This window comes from Haemaphysalis longicornis, unplaced genomic scaffold (genome assembly GCF_048455015.1).
Source record: "Haemaphysalis longicornis isolate Haplotype H1 unplaced genomic scaffold, Haemaphysalis longicornis Haplotype H1 scaffold_9, whole genome shotgun sequence".
Classification (NCBI taxonomy): Eukaryota; Metazoa; Arthropoda; class Arachnida; order Ixodida; family Ixodidae; genus Haemaphysalis; species Haemaphysalis longicornis.
The window spans coordinates 20876965-20895470 of record NW_027526460.1 but is presented as its reverse complement, the minus strand read 5'-3'; the positions used below and the strand labels follow the sequence as shown (position 1 = coordinate 20895470).

Sequence of the window (18506 nt, the reverse complement as noted above, 5' to 3'; positions counted from 1 at the left end):
GCCTACCTACGAGCAGTGGGAGAGGGAGCTTGCCAGCTCTGACCCGAATAGGCAGTTATGGCTAATACAAAGGGCGAAGACGGCGGGTAGAACCGACGGAGTCCTGGACTAAGCACGTCGCCCACCTACCAGCTCTTCAATTGAATAAAGTTTTTCCTCCTCCTTGCAGTGCGGGATGCTCAGCTACACACATCTGTGCTAATGAACCCCGCTTCACCGCAGTGTACAATGTACACTGATTCATCGGCAGCTGTTCGAGAGCTTTGTAGAACTCTTACGTACAGCGAACTTCTGCTAGAAATTCCGAACATAGTGGGCACTTACCCATGCCGTGTTCGCGTGTCATGGCGGCAACGCAACAGCCACCCTGCAATGCAGGCTGCAGATGCCGGTACGCACCCCGTGCGTGTGCAATATCCCGCTCCTCTGGAACCTTCCCCTGTGGCTGTTCGCCTAGCCAGTGCGAAAGAACGTCTACGGCGCGCAGCGCGCGCTCTTATACACCCGCGCGACACGAATCTCCCTGGCGGGTTGTCTCGCCAAGATGAGGTCCTGCTCCGACGTCTTCGCCTGGGTGTCGCCCTCACACCGGCTGTGACGAGAACCTGGCCACCTCATGCCCCGTTTGTCTCGGCATGCCCACTCTGCCCCGCTCCTGTTTGAACAGACTAGAGCAGCTGTGGCGGAGCACTTGGTGTGGAGCTGCCCTTCCCTGCGAAGCCTCCATCGCATCGCCTCCTGCGCCCCGCGCCCCGCACGACCACCAGATTGCATGGTGTGAATACAAGGTTCACATCATAGCCCCCTGCTCCAATTCTTTCGGCAATCCGGAGTGTATCTGCATATTTAGTTTTTCCTTGTGCTGAATAGCAGATTTCGCCAATAAAAAAAACTGTGGCTCAAAGAACAGCAGTGAATTAAAAGGCGCAAAGCCAGCAATTTGTAAAGTACATGGTTCTTCATCTAATTTCGGCAAACATGACCGGCATTTAATTACGTGCATGCTAAACATACGTGAAAGTTTCGCTTACTCCCAGAACTCTACGATGGGCGTGACGGAGTTGTTTGGAGTCAGTTGCGTGTCGTTGTGCTCCCAGCAGTTGTTGGTGTTCCAGTAGTTGCTGCAGTGCATCCACGGTAGCACCTCGGTGAAAGAGGAGACGAGATAGAAGAGAATCCAAGCCACGATCACCATGTAGTAGATGTTACAAAACGTCACTATGATGAGAGACGCTATCCCGACACCTGCAGGGGGGTTGAAACGAGCACGTGTGGCTTAATTGGTGACTTGTCACACGCTTTTGCTAATTAGTGCCACAGAATGTCACATTATCTTAAGCAAACAGTGCATGTCAGACTTAAGTGAAATGAAGGATAAAGAGCTGAAAATATTAGACAAAAATAAGTACTAGTAAAATATGTCGTGCAAATGTGGACAGTTGCAGCTGTTTGCACTTGTGGTCCCTTGTGGTCCTTGTGGTCCTTCCACGTTCTTCACTGAAAATGGAGCTGAAAGACCACAGCATCTCTGGCGCCTCTACCAGGCAACACCCCCATTCCTTAATCCAGTTTTCAATTCCGTATTTCACAGAACATTTAAGAATGCAAATTTACTTTCAGCTTGTTGCCCCAGTAGAAACCAGCACGACCACTTGTGCCAATAGACCAGTGGCTAGTGATTCACCCATGGGTTGTCAGTGGGTCATCACTGGTGATCACCGAGTAGTGAGGGATGCTAATGGGTGACCCCCACCCGACCTCATTACTGAGTGATGAGGGTCGCCGCAGGCCTCTGATGGGTGACCCTCTCGAGGTGGCCAGCTGGTGACGCATGGGTATGTCACTAACGTGCGACCGGTGGTTTACTGCATGGTAGCTTTTGGGTCCTGGATTATGGTGGCGAGAAGGCTTCTAGCCACCATATCTGGGTCACATTTGGTCACCCGAAAGTGATCGACCTGTGACCCATGTGTTTGTCACTGGTCTGTCACTGGAGGGTCAAAAAAAATTACGCCCATCTTCCCGCGAGGGAACCCTGATGTGATGCGACGCATCGGGGGGTTCAATTGGTCGTAACGTTGCCTTGAGCGTTTGCGCTGACGCTGGTATTGGATTGTGTCAGCCCACTCGCTGAAGGGACCGTCGCTTCCATCACGTCTTCATCGGAAGAATCAAGTCAAGCACGGAGTCGTCAAGCAAAGTCACGCGGAGTCGAACGAGAGCGAGCGCTGACTGAACCGCCGATGCACGCTACCCGCTTTATATTCACAGCGCCTGAAGGAGACGAGACAGCGGAGGAGAGTTGCGCATGCGCGCACTTGCGCACCGGAACAGACGCGAGTGGAGCGAAGCGCGCGCGCAGCTGTTGTTGTTATGCTAATGCGACGGAGTGAGAGTGTTGCACAAAGCTGTCGGAAAGAAGAACGGGGGAGAGTTGCACATTCGCAGGTGGTGTGCGTCGCGCATGCGCGCACTTGCGCGCGCCGGAGCAGTTGTTAATGCAGCGTTACGAAGCGAAGCGCGCCCGAACAAGCGTGCCAGCTGTGGTACGCTAATGAGCCGGAGTGAGAGTGCTGCACACAGCTGTGGGAGAGAAGAACGGAGGAGGGATGCGGACGGACGCCGCGACAACGACGCAGGAGGGACATGCCTCAGAGCAAGAGATGCGTCGCATCTAATAATTTGTGGGTCACAGATTACTGTTTGGTGGGCCACCTCTGGATCGCCGGTTGGTCAGTGCTGTCAATAACGTTCCTGGCTAGTTTACGTGACAGCCGGCTTGCCAGAAGTTAAGCGTTTACCTAACAAAAGAAATACTCTTGTATCTTCCCCCCATCACATTGAAGTTTAAAGTCTTTGAGCACATTACACGCTTCGTGTTACGATTCGGCGCGAATATTCTGTGTGCGCGTGATGTATGCCGGAGTATTGCAGATGTTTGTGTTGCGGTGAAGCCAGGGCGTCAGGTGGCGACACATCGAAGCCTCTTCATCGGGCGAGCCCTCGAGGCACGGAGGTCTCGAGGCAATGATTCACCCCGCGACGATTACGAGAACCATCCGGTTCCGGCTACCGTCGGCGAGCTTCGGACAACGGTTGAAGCCCTCCTTTCTCGCCCTCTCTCCGGCACGGAGTGTACAGGCAGCAGCGTCTTCGGGTTTTAAATAGAAGCGTTCTGCGGGCGCTTATCAGCAGAACGTCCAGGGCCTCAGCTAGACGTTTATCTGCCCTTTCGAGGCGTCGTGTTGTAAGCACGCCAGGGTTTCTGTTGTCTATTGCCCGTGCATTAAATGTTAAATTTTCTCTTGGCTCGTCGTCGTTCGGAACGGATGCAACTCCCTGAAAACCACTCGTCCACCACGCGGCCACTACATGGCGGAGGTGACGGAGGTAGTTTGTGGGACGCCTTCGCCAATTTAGCAGTACATACATGCACAGCCGTTTTCATTTTCCCGAGGAAGGGGAGGGGGGGGGGGGCAACCGATATATATATATATATATATATATATATATATATATATATATATATATATATATATATATATATAGAAACCTGGATGTAAGAAAGCTGACAAAAGTTGGTTGCAATTTTTCGTTACATGCAGGTTTCGAGTTAAGGCTTGCGGGAATAAAGCAGAAACGAAGCCAAAATGCTAGACATAAGTGAAGGGGAACTCAGCCTTCATAGATTTATTCCACAGCGAAAAACTGCGTAAGTTGCGCCTCCTGCGTTTGCACGAGCTTCGGCTCTACACGGCGCTCCAAAGATTCAAGGTCGCTTAAACCCGTATTAACAAAGACAACTTAAGTACCAGTTTTGCCTTTTGCCACATTTCGGCGCCATATAGGGTTACAAGAATCAAACGTATGCTGAAAGGGTGCCTTTTTGCGAACTTGATGCTCTTCACCTCACTCAAGGTTGTTGAGACGGTGCTAGCGGATACTGTAGGCGGCAACATTCTTCTTTTTCGCCTGCGGAGACGGCATTTACAATTGTGCGCTTTTCTTGAAAGACAGCTTTTTTTGTTTTGTTTTCTGGCAGCAGCACTCACCGCCGACGAACCGATACCACAGATTAAAGTAGAGACGCGCGACTACCGGCCGACACGGCGGCCTAGCACCTCAAAACTCCTGAGTGAAACCGAAACTGCTCTCACACGTGGAAACGCGCGGTAGTTTGCTTTGCGGGCGAAAAAAAAACGTAAAGGGTAGTTACTCTTGCTAGCTGGTGCGGCGCCGTGCTACACAAGCAAAACCAGAAGTGACTGCTACGTTACCCACGGGATGGTGCTAGCCCCTCCATTTTAATCATCATCATTATCATGACGAATTTCGTGTTTAGGCGATTCCAGATGTTTTCATGTTGCGCGGGCGTGTTTATCTTGGGAGGAGCTAGACGTGAGAGGAACAGCATGAGAGGTGAGCAGGAAAGAAACGGGAGGCATTTACTTGGCAGGGGCGCCAGACAACTATCGTCTTTCGCCGACATTTGCGACGCAGTGAGCAGATACGCGGGCATTTTGTTTTATCATAGTCATCACATTGTATGTTCTGACCAATTACTTCTGAGCCATTGCGCTCATCTTGCGATGCCAACGAAAATAAAGAGAAAGTGTTTAAACACCAGAAATCTGTCTCGCGTATCTATAGACTTACTCACAGTAACCCCTGTGGGGTCGATGTAAACGCAGCGCATGCGGCACACTGCAAAAAACTGCAGAATAATTTTTGTTGCTATTTTGGTGTGGGCTGGTTTCTGTTGTTAATTTGGTGTGTGCTGGTTTTCGTTCAGTGCACTGTACGTTTTTGTGAACTTCTATCTTACAGCCAATTTAGTGTTGCGGCAAGCCCTTTGCGCTCATCGAGGCTCGGGACCAAATGGCTGACGGAATAGGTGTTATACCTTTGAACATGGGCACAATGCTCCATATGCCGATGCCTCCACGGCTCAGGTACTGGCCCAAGGCCACCTCCAGGTAGAACATAGGTATTGCCGTCGTGATGAAGCAGATGAAGTAAGGGACGAGGAATGCACCTGGGTGGTAAAATTCAAATGCGTCACTTACGCTCACTTGATTCAGTGCACCTACTATCACTGTGGCTATTACTCTGGCTATTGGCTGTTGCCTTAATAACGGGGATCCGGGAATTTTTATTAATAATTTAAGAACCATTAAGCACTTAATGTTGTTAATGAATGAAGTGATACCGCTATAGGTGGTATTCACTGAAAAGTTTAGCTGTCAATTTTTTTCGCTTGGCAACACTGGAAACGGCCACGGACATGGCGCGGCTTCTGCCACTACGTCCGCACGCCACAGAAGAAAAGAAAAAACACCGGCATGCGTCGTCTGCTCCGTTTCAACCCGATTCTCAACGGTGGTGTCAACAGATCGGTTGATCGGTGGTGTCAACAGATCGGTGGTGTCAACAGATCAACAGATCGGTTCGCACTCACACTCGAGTCGAGGCATTGCTTTGCGTTCGGTGGTGTAGAGTTTGGAACGTTCCAACACACATCATGTGCTTAGCACGGACAAGTACCACCATCCCGCGGAGCCCGACGTAACCACTGACGGCGCACTCACGTGGTTGCCTGCATGCGTGCCTCGCCAGTGAATACAACCTATAGTTAACATTTGTGGGCTACACTGTGTTATTGCACAGCGAAATGCTAACACGAGATACAACAGGACGAAGTGAGAATCTTGAGATTTTGTTTTTTAGTTCGCAATTTTAGAGCAAAAGATGAGCGCGAGAGCTTCAATCAAAACCCACTGGCTTTCAACTGTTTGTAATGCATTTATTATCCGCCTGAAGTTACTGCCTGGCTACCGAAAGTTCTTGCCCTTGTGCTGAAATATATTTTGTGCGGCTCAGCAAAGTCGGTTTAGTCTGAACTGTGGCCATTTTATTTCCTTGTGTGTGTGCGCGTGTGTGGGCTTTTTCTTTTTTAACACGAGAGTGTTTTATTCCTGGATACACCAAGATTTCACTGACGTCATATCTATCACAGAAATGACGGCTTGTAAAAGGTGCACCCTTACACACAGGGTCTTCTTGCGGGGAAGCAACCTTTAGTACTAAAGAGTGCGTTATACTTAGGGTTGTTCGTTTTCGGGTTTTATATTTTAACACGAAGTTGTTTTATTCCGGGATAAACCAAGATTTCACTGACGTCATATCCTTTACCGAAATGTCGCCAGTAACCTTTGCCGAAGCGACCCGCCAGCGGGGCGTCGCTCGCCAAGCACACCCACAAGACAGCCGCCGGCCCGCAAATCATGCTCAGCTGCAGATTTCGCTGCATATTTTACTTTCATGTTTTACCGATTCTTATGACAGGGGAATCAACCAAAGTTGGTTTTTTTTATAGTGTCGAACGTTTAGATTGTATACATTGTACATATATGTCCTTATTAGTCCTGTATATATGCATCCTCCCCTTCTCTCTCTCCACCCGTTCCTGTACACCTGTGCTCCCCGTTCTCCACCCCCACCCCACCAGCAGGCGTTTCGGTGTCCACCCTTAGGTGAGACAAACTGCGCCTGCTGGTGGTCTTTTCTTTTCATTTCAACAATAAATTCATTCATTCATTCATTCATTCATTCATTCATTCATTCATTCATTATTCAGCAGTCACTTTAGTGAGATGCTCACCGCCGCCGTTCTCGTAGCAGAGGTAGGGGAACCGCCAAACGTTGCCCAGGCCCACCGCGTAGCTGATGCAGCCGAAGATGAAGTCCGCCTTGCTCGACCACTTGCCTCGGGCGGGTGGAGGGCCACTCTGGCTGCTCAGACTGGCACATGATGACCGGTCGACCTGCGCATGACGACCGCTTGGCCTGAAGCAACTTAACGCAACTTCTGTTGCCCTTTGAGGCCACCACGGGCTTTCCCTGATTTAAGCTCTCCTTTTCGACCTCACGAACGTCAATTGCTTACTAACGGCGTAGATCTAAATCCCACCCCCTCCTTTGCTTTCTTTTTAGAAGAAATGCAGGTACCAGCGTTTGTATGTAAGGTACCATCACATCACAAAGGTCAAAGGGAAGTTGAGGGTATGCTTTGGTTCCCTCCTTTTTATTTATGTATTCATACCCTCAAAACCCGAGGGCATTACAGATGGGAGTGGGTGCATACATGCACTGCATACAAATCATGATACAACAGAAAAAATTCAATCAAGTAACATCGCTTGATACAGGGTTGAACTAAAGGCTGCATACAAATAAAATTAGTGACAGCAACTTTGAACAAAACAGCATCTTGTATACCAACAATGTCATAAGGAAGACGATTCCAACTTACAGAAGTATCTGGCACAAATGAGTCCTGAAAACACTTGGTGTGCGCTGACGGAATTCTTCTTTGTGGCGAGGATCAATGCGAGGGGAAACGTAAGTTGGTTGGGGTAATAATCTATTTCTGAGTAACGTATTGTTGAAGTAAATTTTATGGAATTGACACAGCCGAAACACTTTCCTGCGAAAAGACAGTAGGGCTAATGATAGTGTGGTTTTCATTGATGTGATTTAGTGCCCAACCACTTGTGCAATTATATCCTATTGACGAAGAAAGAGTAGCTTTTTTTTTGCCTTGGCTACCTGCTAGCTAAACAGCCGCACAAAGATATCCAAATGATACAACTTGCAATTGAATCTGGTGAACGTACAGTGGTGAGAGAGCGTAATAAATTTGTGAGTGTCTGCCAGTCAAATCTGTGGGAAGTCACTTGCAGGAGAGTGATGTTTTCGGCCCCGGATGTTGCGTGGACCTCTTATGAGCTTAACAGGCTGTACGATGTGAATGAGGCAGTGACTCCCTCATTCACATCATACAGCCTATCAAACTTCGGTATGCCTGGAGAGGCTTGAGCAAATCAACACACAAGCAAGCCTAAAGGTTTTTTTTTTTTTTTTTGCAGCGAAGCTGTTTACCTCTTTCCCCTGTATGCATCCCCTGCATGCGTTATCAGGGGTAGTACCAGTGCCGCGGGATGTCGCTGTACAGAAAACCGGGTAAGGGGAGAGGGTGAGGCCAAGCCGCAGGTGAGTCATCCTTTTCTCTCCACCGCCGCGCAAATCCGCACCATTCATTCGCCAGTTTTGGTCACGTGGTCGGTGCCGACCACTTTTGGTCCATCTCCTCGGTTCTCCCCGCCAGCGGTGGCTGGGATCGTGCGTCAATCGGATTCAATCATCGCTTTCATCTTTCATGCGTGCTTTTTCATTACAAGAGGTGGTACAACGTGGTGTAAAGGATAACGGAATGCCAGGGTGCTGTGCTTTTGGCTGCAGCAACAGAGGGGAGTCGGGTAAGGCAATTTTTTCGATTCCAAGAGGCCAGGCAGATGCGAAGCGACAAGCGATATGGATACGCAGGATTTGACGGGACAAATTTGTCCCCACGGGAGATACCAGCCGGTGCAAGGACTTTGCACAGGCTGGTTTCTTTTTGTATTTACATCGCGTTGGACCGAGATGGGTGTTGCTGACTAAATGGGACGGTTGAAGTGTTCAAAGGCGCAAACGTTGCCGTTGCGTGTTGTTGTATGGAGTCGATTACGAAAGCTTACGCCAGTTTTGTACGCAGCTTACGCAAAAACGCCCGTGTGTACGAGATTTCGGCGCACGTTAAAGATCCCCAGGTGGTCAAAATTAATCCGGAGCCCTCCACTACAGCGCGCCTTGTCGCCTGCGTTGCGTCGGCGCGTTCCTACAACCAATCAATCAGTTTTGTTCGAGGCGCACTAAAGAACTTCGCACCCATTTCATTTCTTTTTATATATGCTTCATTAGACCCCTGTTTTTTTTTTGTATTCTGTACCTGCCAGTACTTTCCAAAAAATAACGCAAACGCATGATGTTGCGGTGAGTATAAATGCCACTGCGCTAAACCTCAGGTTAGGCATGATGAAAGGGGCTGTGCATTCCAGGCTGAAAGAGCATATATGCTCCTCAATAATGCCATTGACTACAGGCAATTCCCTCTCGCAACAATTTCACAAAACGCGCACTGGGAAAATCAGAAAACTGAATCTTGCAGCTAGTGCTGATGGGACTTTTGTTTACTATTTAAATCTAATATGAATAAGCTCGAGCACACTGCGATGCACTGTAAACAAACCGTGCATACGGAGCGTACGCGGATGGGAAAGGCTTCCCCCCCCCTCCTCCTCCCAAGAATTATTTTTGTTACGAGGTGCTACACAGCTTAAATCGAGACACTGTATCGAGATCCGATAGCTTGGATCGAGATCGAGATCGTTACATAGCTTGTATCAAGATTATGTTCACTAAGACAGTGCGTGAAATTTTAAGCACTCGAGAAACCAATAGCCGCACTGTTTCTTTTCCACACACCACGCATTCCCCATCATTTTGTGAATAGTTCCCCACAAAGCTCTTAGTTCGCAAGCAACCTGATCTAGCCTCAAAAAGCAGAGCACTGCCCTTGGAATTATCGTCGAAATTTTCCTTTCTGGTCTCCAATTTCCCAGCCCTGTACATCTCGAACGTTTTAGCTTCCATCTTTTCTCTCCATTTATTCGTCTCTATCTGCCTTGCCTCGTTTTTGGTTACGGTGGCTGTCTTGGATTCTCCTCTGTTCTTTCCGTATTTCGTCATTAGCCTTCTAGTCTTCCTTAGCCCCTGCGTGTCCAAGTCTCCCTTAGCCCCTGCGTGTCCACGCATTTCACCTAAACAACTCAGCTGTCCACCTACGTTGATACATTGCTCTGAACCTCCTCTCAAAACATATTTTACTCCGGTCTTCTCGAACTTCAAACGACGCGCAGCCAATATGTCCCTACACTGCCTCGTTAGTTGTTTTTCCATGCGTTCCTGCTGCTGTGCGCATGGAAAAGCGTGCTGAGCTTTTGTTGTTAAAAGAAAGTCACTCGATAGCCTGCTTTTATTTTTTTTACTTCGAACCCCCTCCCCCTTTTTTTGCACTATAATATAGCTTTCCAATACACTTCGCCCTTGCTAAAAGAAATCGTTCATGTCCGATAAAAGTGTTGTCCGGTTTACCATTACAAACCCAGGCAGCACAGGACTGTACGGCCTAACTCAAGCCGGTGTACTTTGGCCGGTGATTTTCTGTCCGGCCTTTTTCTGGCAGACGTGTTCGGCCCGTGTCCAAAGGTGGGCCTTTTGGCCGTATACGGCCGTACTCCCATGGCTATCCAACGGCCAGTGTCCGTCGGCCAGTCGACCGGCTTACGTTCATACGGCCAGATTCCAGCCGTAGGGCTCCGGCCATTTCAAAGCCACCCGTGTGCGGCCGAAGTACGGCCACCGGATGACAGCCGAAATGCGGTCGTCGGACTCCAGCCGGACTAAAGCTGCCGGAAGTTCGGCCATGCTACGGGCATTGGAGTTCGGCCGCAGTACGTTAACTGTGCTGAGGCCGGTGGACGGCTACTGCATGCAGTAAACCTAGCTTTGACCACTCGCTTTTGATGACGTACCACCCAGTTTCCGTATACAGACGGGTCAGCTCACCTCGTTGCAGGTGGGTGCTGCAAACGGCGGCGCTTCGTCCTTGGTGGAACAACGGCGTCTCAGAAATGCCAAAGCGAGCACGTGTGGTTCGGACGCCTTCTTGTTCATTTTGTATACCTGTGGACGCGTTCGGTCCTGCGGCAGATGAAGGGGAGAAAGCACTCGTTAACTGCGCGGCTGGATATCACTTCGGAAGACCACGCTGTTTGCGCGAGCATATTCTGCGCCTGATTAAGTCAAGTGGCTCACCCGCTGTTGCTCGCGCATTTCAACATTCGGTTGAAACTTAATCCTCAATAAATCTAAATTTAACAAGGGTAATAAGACGTTCGTTGAAGAAACGTAATACAAAAACAACATGGACGCCTATGAGGGCACGGGGAGTAGTAGTTCGTCTCTTTTTTGCGTGACGATAGGAGTTTAAGAATGACAGTAAAGAAAGAAAATGGAGAAGAACTTGCGCTTCCAGTGAGGTCCCAGCCCACATCAAATTCGTATAACGCGTCGGGTGCTCTAGAACAGTGCTTGCCCAATGAGGATCCGGGAACCTCAAGGGGTCCGTTAGGGCATTTGGTGGGGTCCGCGAGTCCCTCCTTATATATTTTCTTTTGTCAAACCTGAAGCCCCTGCATCGCGCCCACCGCCGCTTATGGGGGGGCTTTAGCCACACTTTGCCGCCAACACGTAAAAATATTGGCTTTGTCGCACACCCCGCGTTGCACATGCTTAAAGTCGGCTTTTTTGCGTGACACTCCAATCATGCGGCATAGCCAGGCACACAGAAGGCGAGAGTAAATTGACATTATGGCACGCATACACACACTTCATCGTGGATTCCGCCGTCACTTTTAAAATCCCAGGAGGGGTCCCCGGCACGCTCATGGTTGAGAAACGCTACCTGAGAAATTGCGCTATGCAGGGGCGATTAAATTCCCCTCCACTTTCCTGTGTACTGTTTGTTGGTGTGACACGTACTGCCGCGGGGGGTCTCCTTCTTTAGTAAAGTTTTTTGGCCCGAAGGGCATCTAAGGCCAACAGATTGCTATGATCGGATAAAAACGTTATAAAATGGTACAGGTTCCGTCACAAGTAATTGGAACAATGATTTGTGAATACCACAAAATATTTGTCTTACTGCCTTTATGGCAGCCATTGCAGGTTTACGGGAATCTTGTTTTATTAGGGAGGACTCCTTTAAACGCACACCAATGCAGCCAGGCAGTTTCGGGAAGAAGAAATTCCCGTAAATTTACGAGACCGAGTTCAAAGTACTTTTGATGGTGCCTGTACAGTCGACTACCGTTAATAGGGTCTCCACGGGAACTGTGAAACACATCGAATTAACCGAACTTTCAATTACACAAAAAGCACAAGAACAGCATTGTCATCAGTCTGCAGCACGTATCCGGTCTCGAAGTTCCAGAGTACGACTCGGGTCACCATGATAGTTGAGGCTTATCGCTAAAATTGAAGCCTCAAGCGTCCGCCACATCAGCTATTCGGACGGTGCTGTGCGCAATAAAGAATGATGACATCAAGAGAGAGGTCACTTAGCTGGCGCGAGTCCTCAACTGACTTGTCGCTTCGTCAACTGTGCACTGTCTCAGTTACGATAGTGCCGACAACAATACAGAATACGGCGCTGCTTTTGCCGAAACAATTTTGAATTTAATCGAAAAGGTCGGTCACCTCGACGCTTTTTATTCGAGGACTTCCAAGTAACCGATATAATGAGTTTTAGCTTAGAATTACCGAGCGATTTCTTCCACTGGATTGCATGTAAGATTGCCGGGACCAGCAGGTCACTTGTAATTAACCGAAAATTCTAATTAAGCGCCATCGAATTATCGGAAGTCCACTGTGTTAGGTTAAAGGAGATCTAAGGGTGCGTAGAACTGCATTGGTGTAAATTAAGAACGACTTTCAAAAGATGCTTTATGAATGAGGATATGCTGATGGGGCGTGCATGGAGGGCCGCGGGGGGTAAAACAAAACTTTCTTAATTTTCACCCCGAATCTGTCGAAGTTCTTAGTGAACCAATACTACGAGTAGCTCGAATACTGCGGGGGCGAAAGCACTCCACCGTATCGCACAAAAAGTTCTCGGTGTACAGACCTGTTCTGGCGTTACGTCCGGTATACGAGTGCGTCGCGAGGCGCAGGTGTTCGGCGTACTGGTTGTGATTGAAAACGAAGCATTTGTAACCGCAGTGGTCTCGCATTTCGTATTATCTGGAGCTATCTTACGAAGGAATTTCCTTTGACTTTATCTTGTCCTGTGTAACACATCGTACACAGTATCACCAGAATCAACTGGGACGGGCGACTAAGATCAACGCTTTTGAGGTGATAAAAGTTATCGCCATTAGCCACTTAATCCTCCCTCTATTGTCCTTGTTTTCTTGGAACAGGATCGTCGCGATCCTTCTCAAAGAAGGGATGTATTCCGCCACTATGAAGAGTTGACGGATGTGAAGTTCGGGTTTCTCGCTTAATTAGCAATGATTATTGCCCGCAGTCGTTTCTTTTCTATTTTTTTTTGTTTACATTGTAACGAGAGGTATAGGAGCGCTTGTAGGAGCGCTTTTTGATTGTCAGTATGTTTTCTTCGAAGGTCGGAATGTCGTGGCCAGCTGTGCTCGGAACGATCAGAGGTATATATAGGCTATTTAAGGCACCTTCCGCGGTGTCTCTGTGGCTAAGGCGTTGTGCTGCTGAGCCCATGGACCCGGGTTCGATTCTCGGTCGCTGCGGCCGCTTTTCTGATGGAGGCGAAAAGCGAAGGCGCCCGTGTGTTTGAAATTTCGGCGCACGTTAAAGACTCCCAGGTGGCCAAAATTAATCCGGAGCCCTCGACTACGGCGCGCCTCGTCTTCTGTGTAGCGTTGGTGCGTTAAACCTCATAATCGATAAATAGGCTAGTAAGGCGTTGTCAACAGATATATTCGAGGCGTGGGAATCGGACGTTAGCACGTGTGCCCTTTATGGAGCTCGCACGTTGCCTCGTCTCACCTGTGTCAAGGTCGGGAGGTTCCGAGAATTGCAGTGCGCGCTTACCTAAGAGAGTTATGCTTATTACAAACCCTGAGCGTGGGGAAGGTGGGGGCGCGTTAGAGATTGTCGCCGGCGGCTCGACGTTTCTCCGATGGGATAAAGGTTGACCTGGATTTCGTGTGTTGTTCTTTCGTGCTGTTGTGAGGTTGGCGCGGCGTGTTGAGAGCTCGTTATATTTTCTGTCCGGTGCCTTTTTTGTTTTTTGTTTTGTTTGCTCCGTTTAACTTGGGTTTCGAGAACATCTTAAAAACCCCGCATGGCAGTATAAATGATAAAGAGAATAAACGATTATCGGTGGCAACAGATGGGCTTGTACTGAAGCTTTAAGGAGGCGACCTTAGTCCTAGACGCCTTGAGCGCGGGCGACATCGACAGCCTTTGGGCCAACCGGTGCTGGTCGTCTGGGCCGGTGCTCGCCAAGGCTCTCTGCAAAAGCTGGGTAGTGGAAAGTTGCAGATTGGGGGGAATCAGTGGGGATCGGTCACACCGACCGCCATATGGCGTAGCATTCCGGGTTCTCCGCGAAATCGGCAAAGGGGATTTCTGACGGTTAAAAAGGTCGAGTCAGGTATATTCGTTCCGAGAGCGCGTAAACAGTTAAGAACGTGCCTATTTATGCACACACCCAGGATTGGTTGCGTTTTTGTGGCCAGTGGCGGCCAAATTAAATAGCGAACCCTTCTCGCTCTCTGTTGTCACGCCCCCTTGGAAGGCGTGGCTTTTGTAATAAAACCGCCGTGTTTGAATGATGAGGAGAAGGGGTGAGAAAAAGCCCCCCCCCCCCTCCCCCCGCACCCCCGACCTGACACGCTAATCTGCTATGTTATGCCTTTCAGTTGTAAATGTCTGTTAATGAATGGTAAATCTTGGAGGTGACCGTCGTCTGCCATCGATCAACGAGCCAGCTTCACATCGACTTCGATCGTTTCACACCATATTTTAACTATACGGATGTGTGTCTCGACCCTATCGTTCATCTGACTAGAACGATGCAGTCGGCGGGTCATTGCTGAGAGGCAGGAGTGTGGTGCGTGGCAGTATACTTGGATAAAATAACTCCGCGGCCCTTGGTAAATTCACTGAGAAAATGTGCTCTATTGTTGAAGGCTGGTAAATGAGAGATCCCGTCCTATCTATAAGGAAGAACCTACAGCGCAAAAAAAAAAAAAAAACACACACACGAGGAAGGGCACACAGAAACAGCGTTGCGTTTTCGTGTGTTCACTGTTTTTCACGTGTTCCGTTTTCTTTTTGCGTTTATTTTTTGTTCTTATAATGGACCAACTCCCCGGAGTTTCCATTTTAGCGCGATCTAGGCGAGGGAGCAAGTTATTTCCGTGACGTGCGTACATCGCCGCTTTCTGCGCTAGTCGTACGGAAAATTTTAGATCAAGGTCATTGGGGTTCCTTTCCGTTCCAACAAGTCTACGCTTATGAGAGAAGATCTTCTTTTACCTGGTGGTGAGATGACAGGTGTGGCTAGCGGATACGTCGAGACGAAAATGCGTGTGGGGGAGCACAGATCGAAATATCGTTCGCACTGAGCGAGGCTCCACAAACACCACGATGCACAACCGTCTGAGGCGGGACAAAAGATGCGCGTAAGTGGCGACAGCTTAAAAGGTGCGCTTTTCTGGAGCCTCTCCAGACAAGGAATGAAAAGTGACGTGGCGTTGTACTTGAAGGGCAGCGTCATTCTTCGAACCAGGGCACGAAAGGCAACGCCTTCGACCTGTCTGCATGCTTTCGGCCTGTTCCAGAAAGCGTCACTGAAGTTCCGGAATTTGCACCGTTTAGGACGTCAGCGTTGCTTTCCTAACAAGCCAGCGCTCGGGAAGTGATGGATGGAGTTACGAAGCAAATGTGATGGATGCGTTCGCGCGAATTGGAGCCGCCGCCGTTGTGTCTCCGCCGATGCAGTCTGGTCTTGCCCAACAGACAGCTGACTTCCAACTTTGCGCGTATTGCCAAGCCATGCGTGTGTTCCTGCTCTAGTTTTCATTCATTGTGAGCGCTGTAGACGGGAGCTTGGTTACCAAAACCAAAGTCCCTCAATGCTTTTCTTGTCATGAAACTCCGGCCGCCGTTTCATACAGGGAGAAAAGCTGCCGCTAGGGGCGCCGCGGTCTGGGAGGGGGCATTCTGCGCCCGCGCCACCCGCGCGCACAGCGTACCGCTGAAGCTGCTGCCCGTTAGAGGCAGTTGACAGCGTAGAGAATAAAATATTGTGCTGCCCAGTTCAAGTACCTCACTTTAATCAATGAAGATCACCGGCAGCTGCGTAGAGAGTTTTAGCAGTCCGTCTGTTTCGTCGTTTACGTAGTTACCGTGACGACCGGGACCAGACTGCGCATGCGCGCGCGGCAGGGCGAAGAGGAAGGACGAGGAGGCGCACCCCACCGTGATGAATGCATGGGGCCCGCGGAACTAATGCCCCTACCGCGACGAATGCGCAAGTTCCCAGACGGGTCCCGGTCAACACGGTAACCACATACAACACGGAACGTACTGAGTGCTAAAACTCTCTATGCCTGCGTGCCTTCTTTGGGCCGGCCTGAAGCAGAACCTGACCGGCTAGAAGCAGCCACGGAAGCTCTTTCGCCTCTCCCTCTCTGTCTTTGTGTAGTTGTCAGGGCTAATTACCGCATTAGTGCGTGCGAGGCACGGATGCGTCTCGGTCGGCGGGTTAAGCTCCTTGCGAGGTCAATCGTGGGGCTCAAATCAATAGGCTCAAATCACCTGAAATAATTGACATCGTCACACGGGACCTAGTTCAAATCAAGTCATGGGAGTCTCTCTACTGTGTTCTTCCTTAACGGTACGCATTTTCATGCATAAAATGCTTACACAAATAATAGCGGGAAAGACCAGCCCTTCCAAGCATGCGACCTAGTTACACCTCCTCAGCTTCAGATGCTTCAGCTGTTCTCTTTTAGGCGCTCTCTCCCGGTTCAAAGACTTGGCATAGAAGCGGAATCGTAAAAGTATGTAAAACTTCACTATTGCAAGTGTTAGTTCCCGATCATGGTCGCAACAGCCAACTTTCGGCAACTGCACGCCCTGCAAGAAGGTGGCAAGGTCTGTCATGCTTGATGCGGTGATCTTGTTGTGGCTAAAAAAGACGGTAAACGAGTCCTCCAGAGTTGTTACAAGCCTGGCAAGCTCGCCAGACGGATAAAGAAGGCCACCATGGTCAAACTCTTCAATAAACTCGTTCCGTGCATCTGACCGAGCAGATTCCCCAGGAATAGTGAGTCTTTCAGAGCAAGGTCGGCAGTCTGTCTTCTGGATCATTTTTCGGGCTACGTATCCTGCTACATAGTAGACAAGGCGAGCCGGACTATTCTGGGTGATGTATTCATGGTCCTGCGGTGCAAACGAGTTCATGGCGTGCTCTGCATCCTCAAGATTTCCCACGTCCACCAGCTTGTCCAACTTACTGACGACATCAGGGCAGCTTTTACGGCACGTGGCGTTTGCCTCACCGAGCAACGCTGTTATAGTCTGGGGGTCACAGTTTCCTCCCTTTGGTGGCCGTGCCAAGTTGTAGAACGCTAGGACATTCAATGTCGCCAGAAACTGTGCTGGGGTTGGGTGATCGTTAGTGCCGTTGAACTGCCTGACGATTCCAAAAAAGCTTCTCCAGCTTGTCCTGGCTGAGCTTCGATGTGAGTACGTATTTAAAGTTGCAGTCGGCGCAGAGGTAAGCAACAAGATCTAACGTTGACTGCACAGTCACGCGGAGGCCCTCCGCCGTGTTCGCACTTAGGAACACCTTTTTTCAATCGCGGATATGAACGAGCTCCCATTCGTTCAGAAAAATCAGAAACTCCTTCAAGTATGCGGCGTTGGCAGAGTCCGGTCTCAAACTTGTCTTTGCACAGCGTGATGTCATGATGGCGATCAACTTCGACATCCGCAAAATAAATGCTTCCGTCTCACGCGCAGGTCCATAGACCTTTTCTACTTGGCTGCGGTAAAAATATAGGCCTTTTAATACTTCTTCACTGAAGAGGCGAAGAGCTGGGCCGACCCTCATGCATCTTCTCGAAGCCGTTCGGGTAGAGGTGCAGCCTGCTTATGTGAGGCATGACCTTGAGTGTGACGCTGCTGCGGTCATTCTCCCATGCTTCTTTTATGAAGCCAGCATGCACGTTACCCTTCGGTGTATCGTAGCCGGTCTCTAGAAAGCCATTGCGTACGTTTTTCATCAAATGCGGGAAGTCTGAAAAAAAAAATGTAAAAAGCGGCGTTCATCAGCTGGGTGGAGGCATTTGCACTTGATGCTTGCTGAGGAACCTGAATGCAGAAAAAAAAAAACAACAACAAAGTTTTATACAGCCTGTTAGAATACACCGAGTAAATAATTATGAACTCGACACATGACATCCCATTACCAACGTTACCAGCGCGAGGTGCATTGTGCTTAAACGCACCCCTTATGCCGAAAAGCTTCCACATGCTGCGATTCCAGCTGGCAGCATCGCACGTCACACCATCGACAAAAAGGCCCGCCTGCTCACAGAGTAACGTCGCCTCCAGCACAACTTTCGACAGTGCAGCCGCCTTGACGTTGCCCCTTGACGCAAATACTCCCAATATTTGCATCCACTGTCCTGGAAAATCAACACAGTAAAGCAGAATATTACAATTTAACTTAACCGCAGAAATTGATATTGTAACTTAGTTTAATTAGGCAAACGGATATATCGCACAGTATCGATCCCGCATGGTGCATCGTCAGTGTATACACCATAGCTGTGAAAGGCTGGAACACGACTGCCAGGCCGTGGTCAGCAAGCTCGCCTCCAGAACTCTCTTCTCCCAGCCCTTCGAGGTCGACAAATCCCTCGATGGAGCCTGCGTTTTAATCGTTTAACACGGTAAGGAACAACACTGATTGCAATTATTTGTGTGTACCTCAGAAAGACCAATGCTTTATT

General features: G+C 49.3%; 1 protein-coding gene across 1 annotated transcript in view; it reads right to left on the bottom strand.

Annotated features, from left to right (window-relative positions):
* The window catches only part of LOC144151721 (sodium- and chloride-dependent GABA transporter 1-like), a 47665-nt gene extending 32461 nt beyond the window's left edge, over positions 1-15204 (bottom strand). Inside the window, exons 1-5 of the mRNA XM_077682843.1 lie at positions 15019-15204; positions 10510-10644; positions 6662-6824; positions 4904-5035; positions 1032-1245 (exon numbers count right to left, since the gene is read on the bottom strand). Coding sequence (XP_077538969.1) covers positions 1032-1245; positions 4904-5035; positions 6662-6824; positions 10510-10617 — 617 coding nt within the window. The 5' untranslated portion in view covers positions 10618-10644; positions 15019-15204. The remainder of the gene's footprint in view (positions 1-1031; positions 1246-4903; positions 5036-6661; positions 6825-10509; positions 10645-15018) is intronic.
* Positions 15205-18506: the final 3302 nt, after the last annotated feature.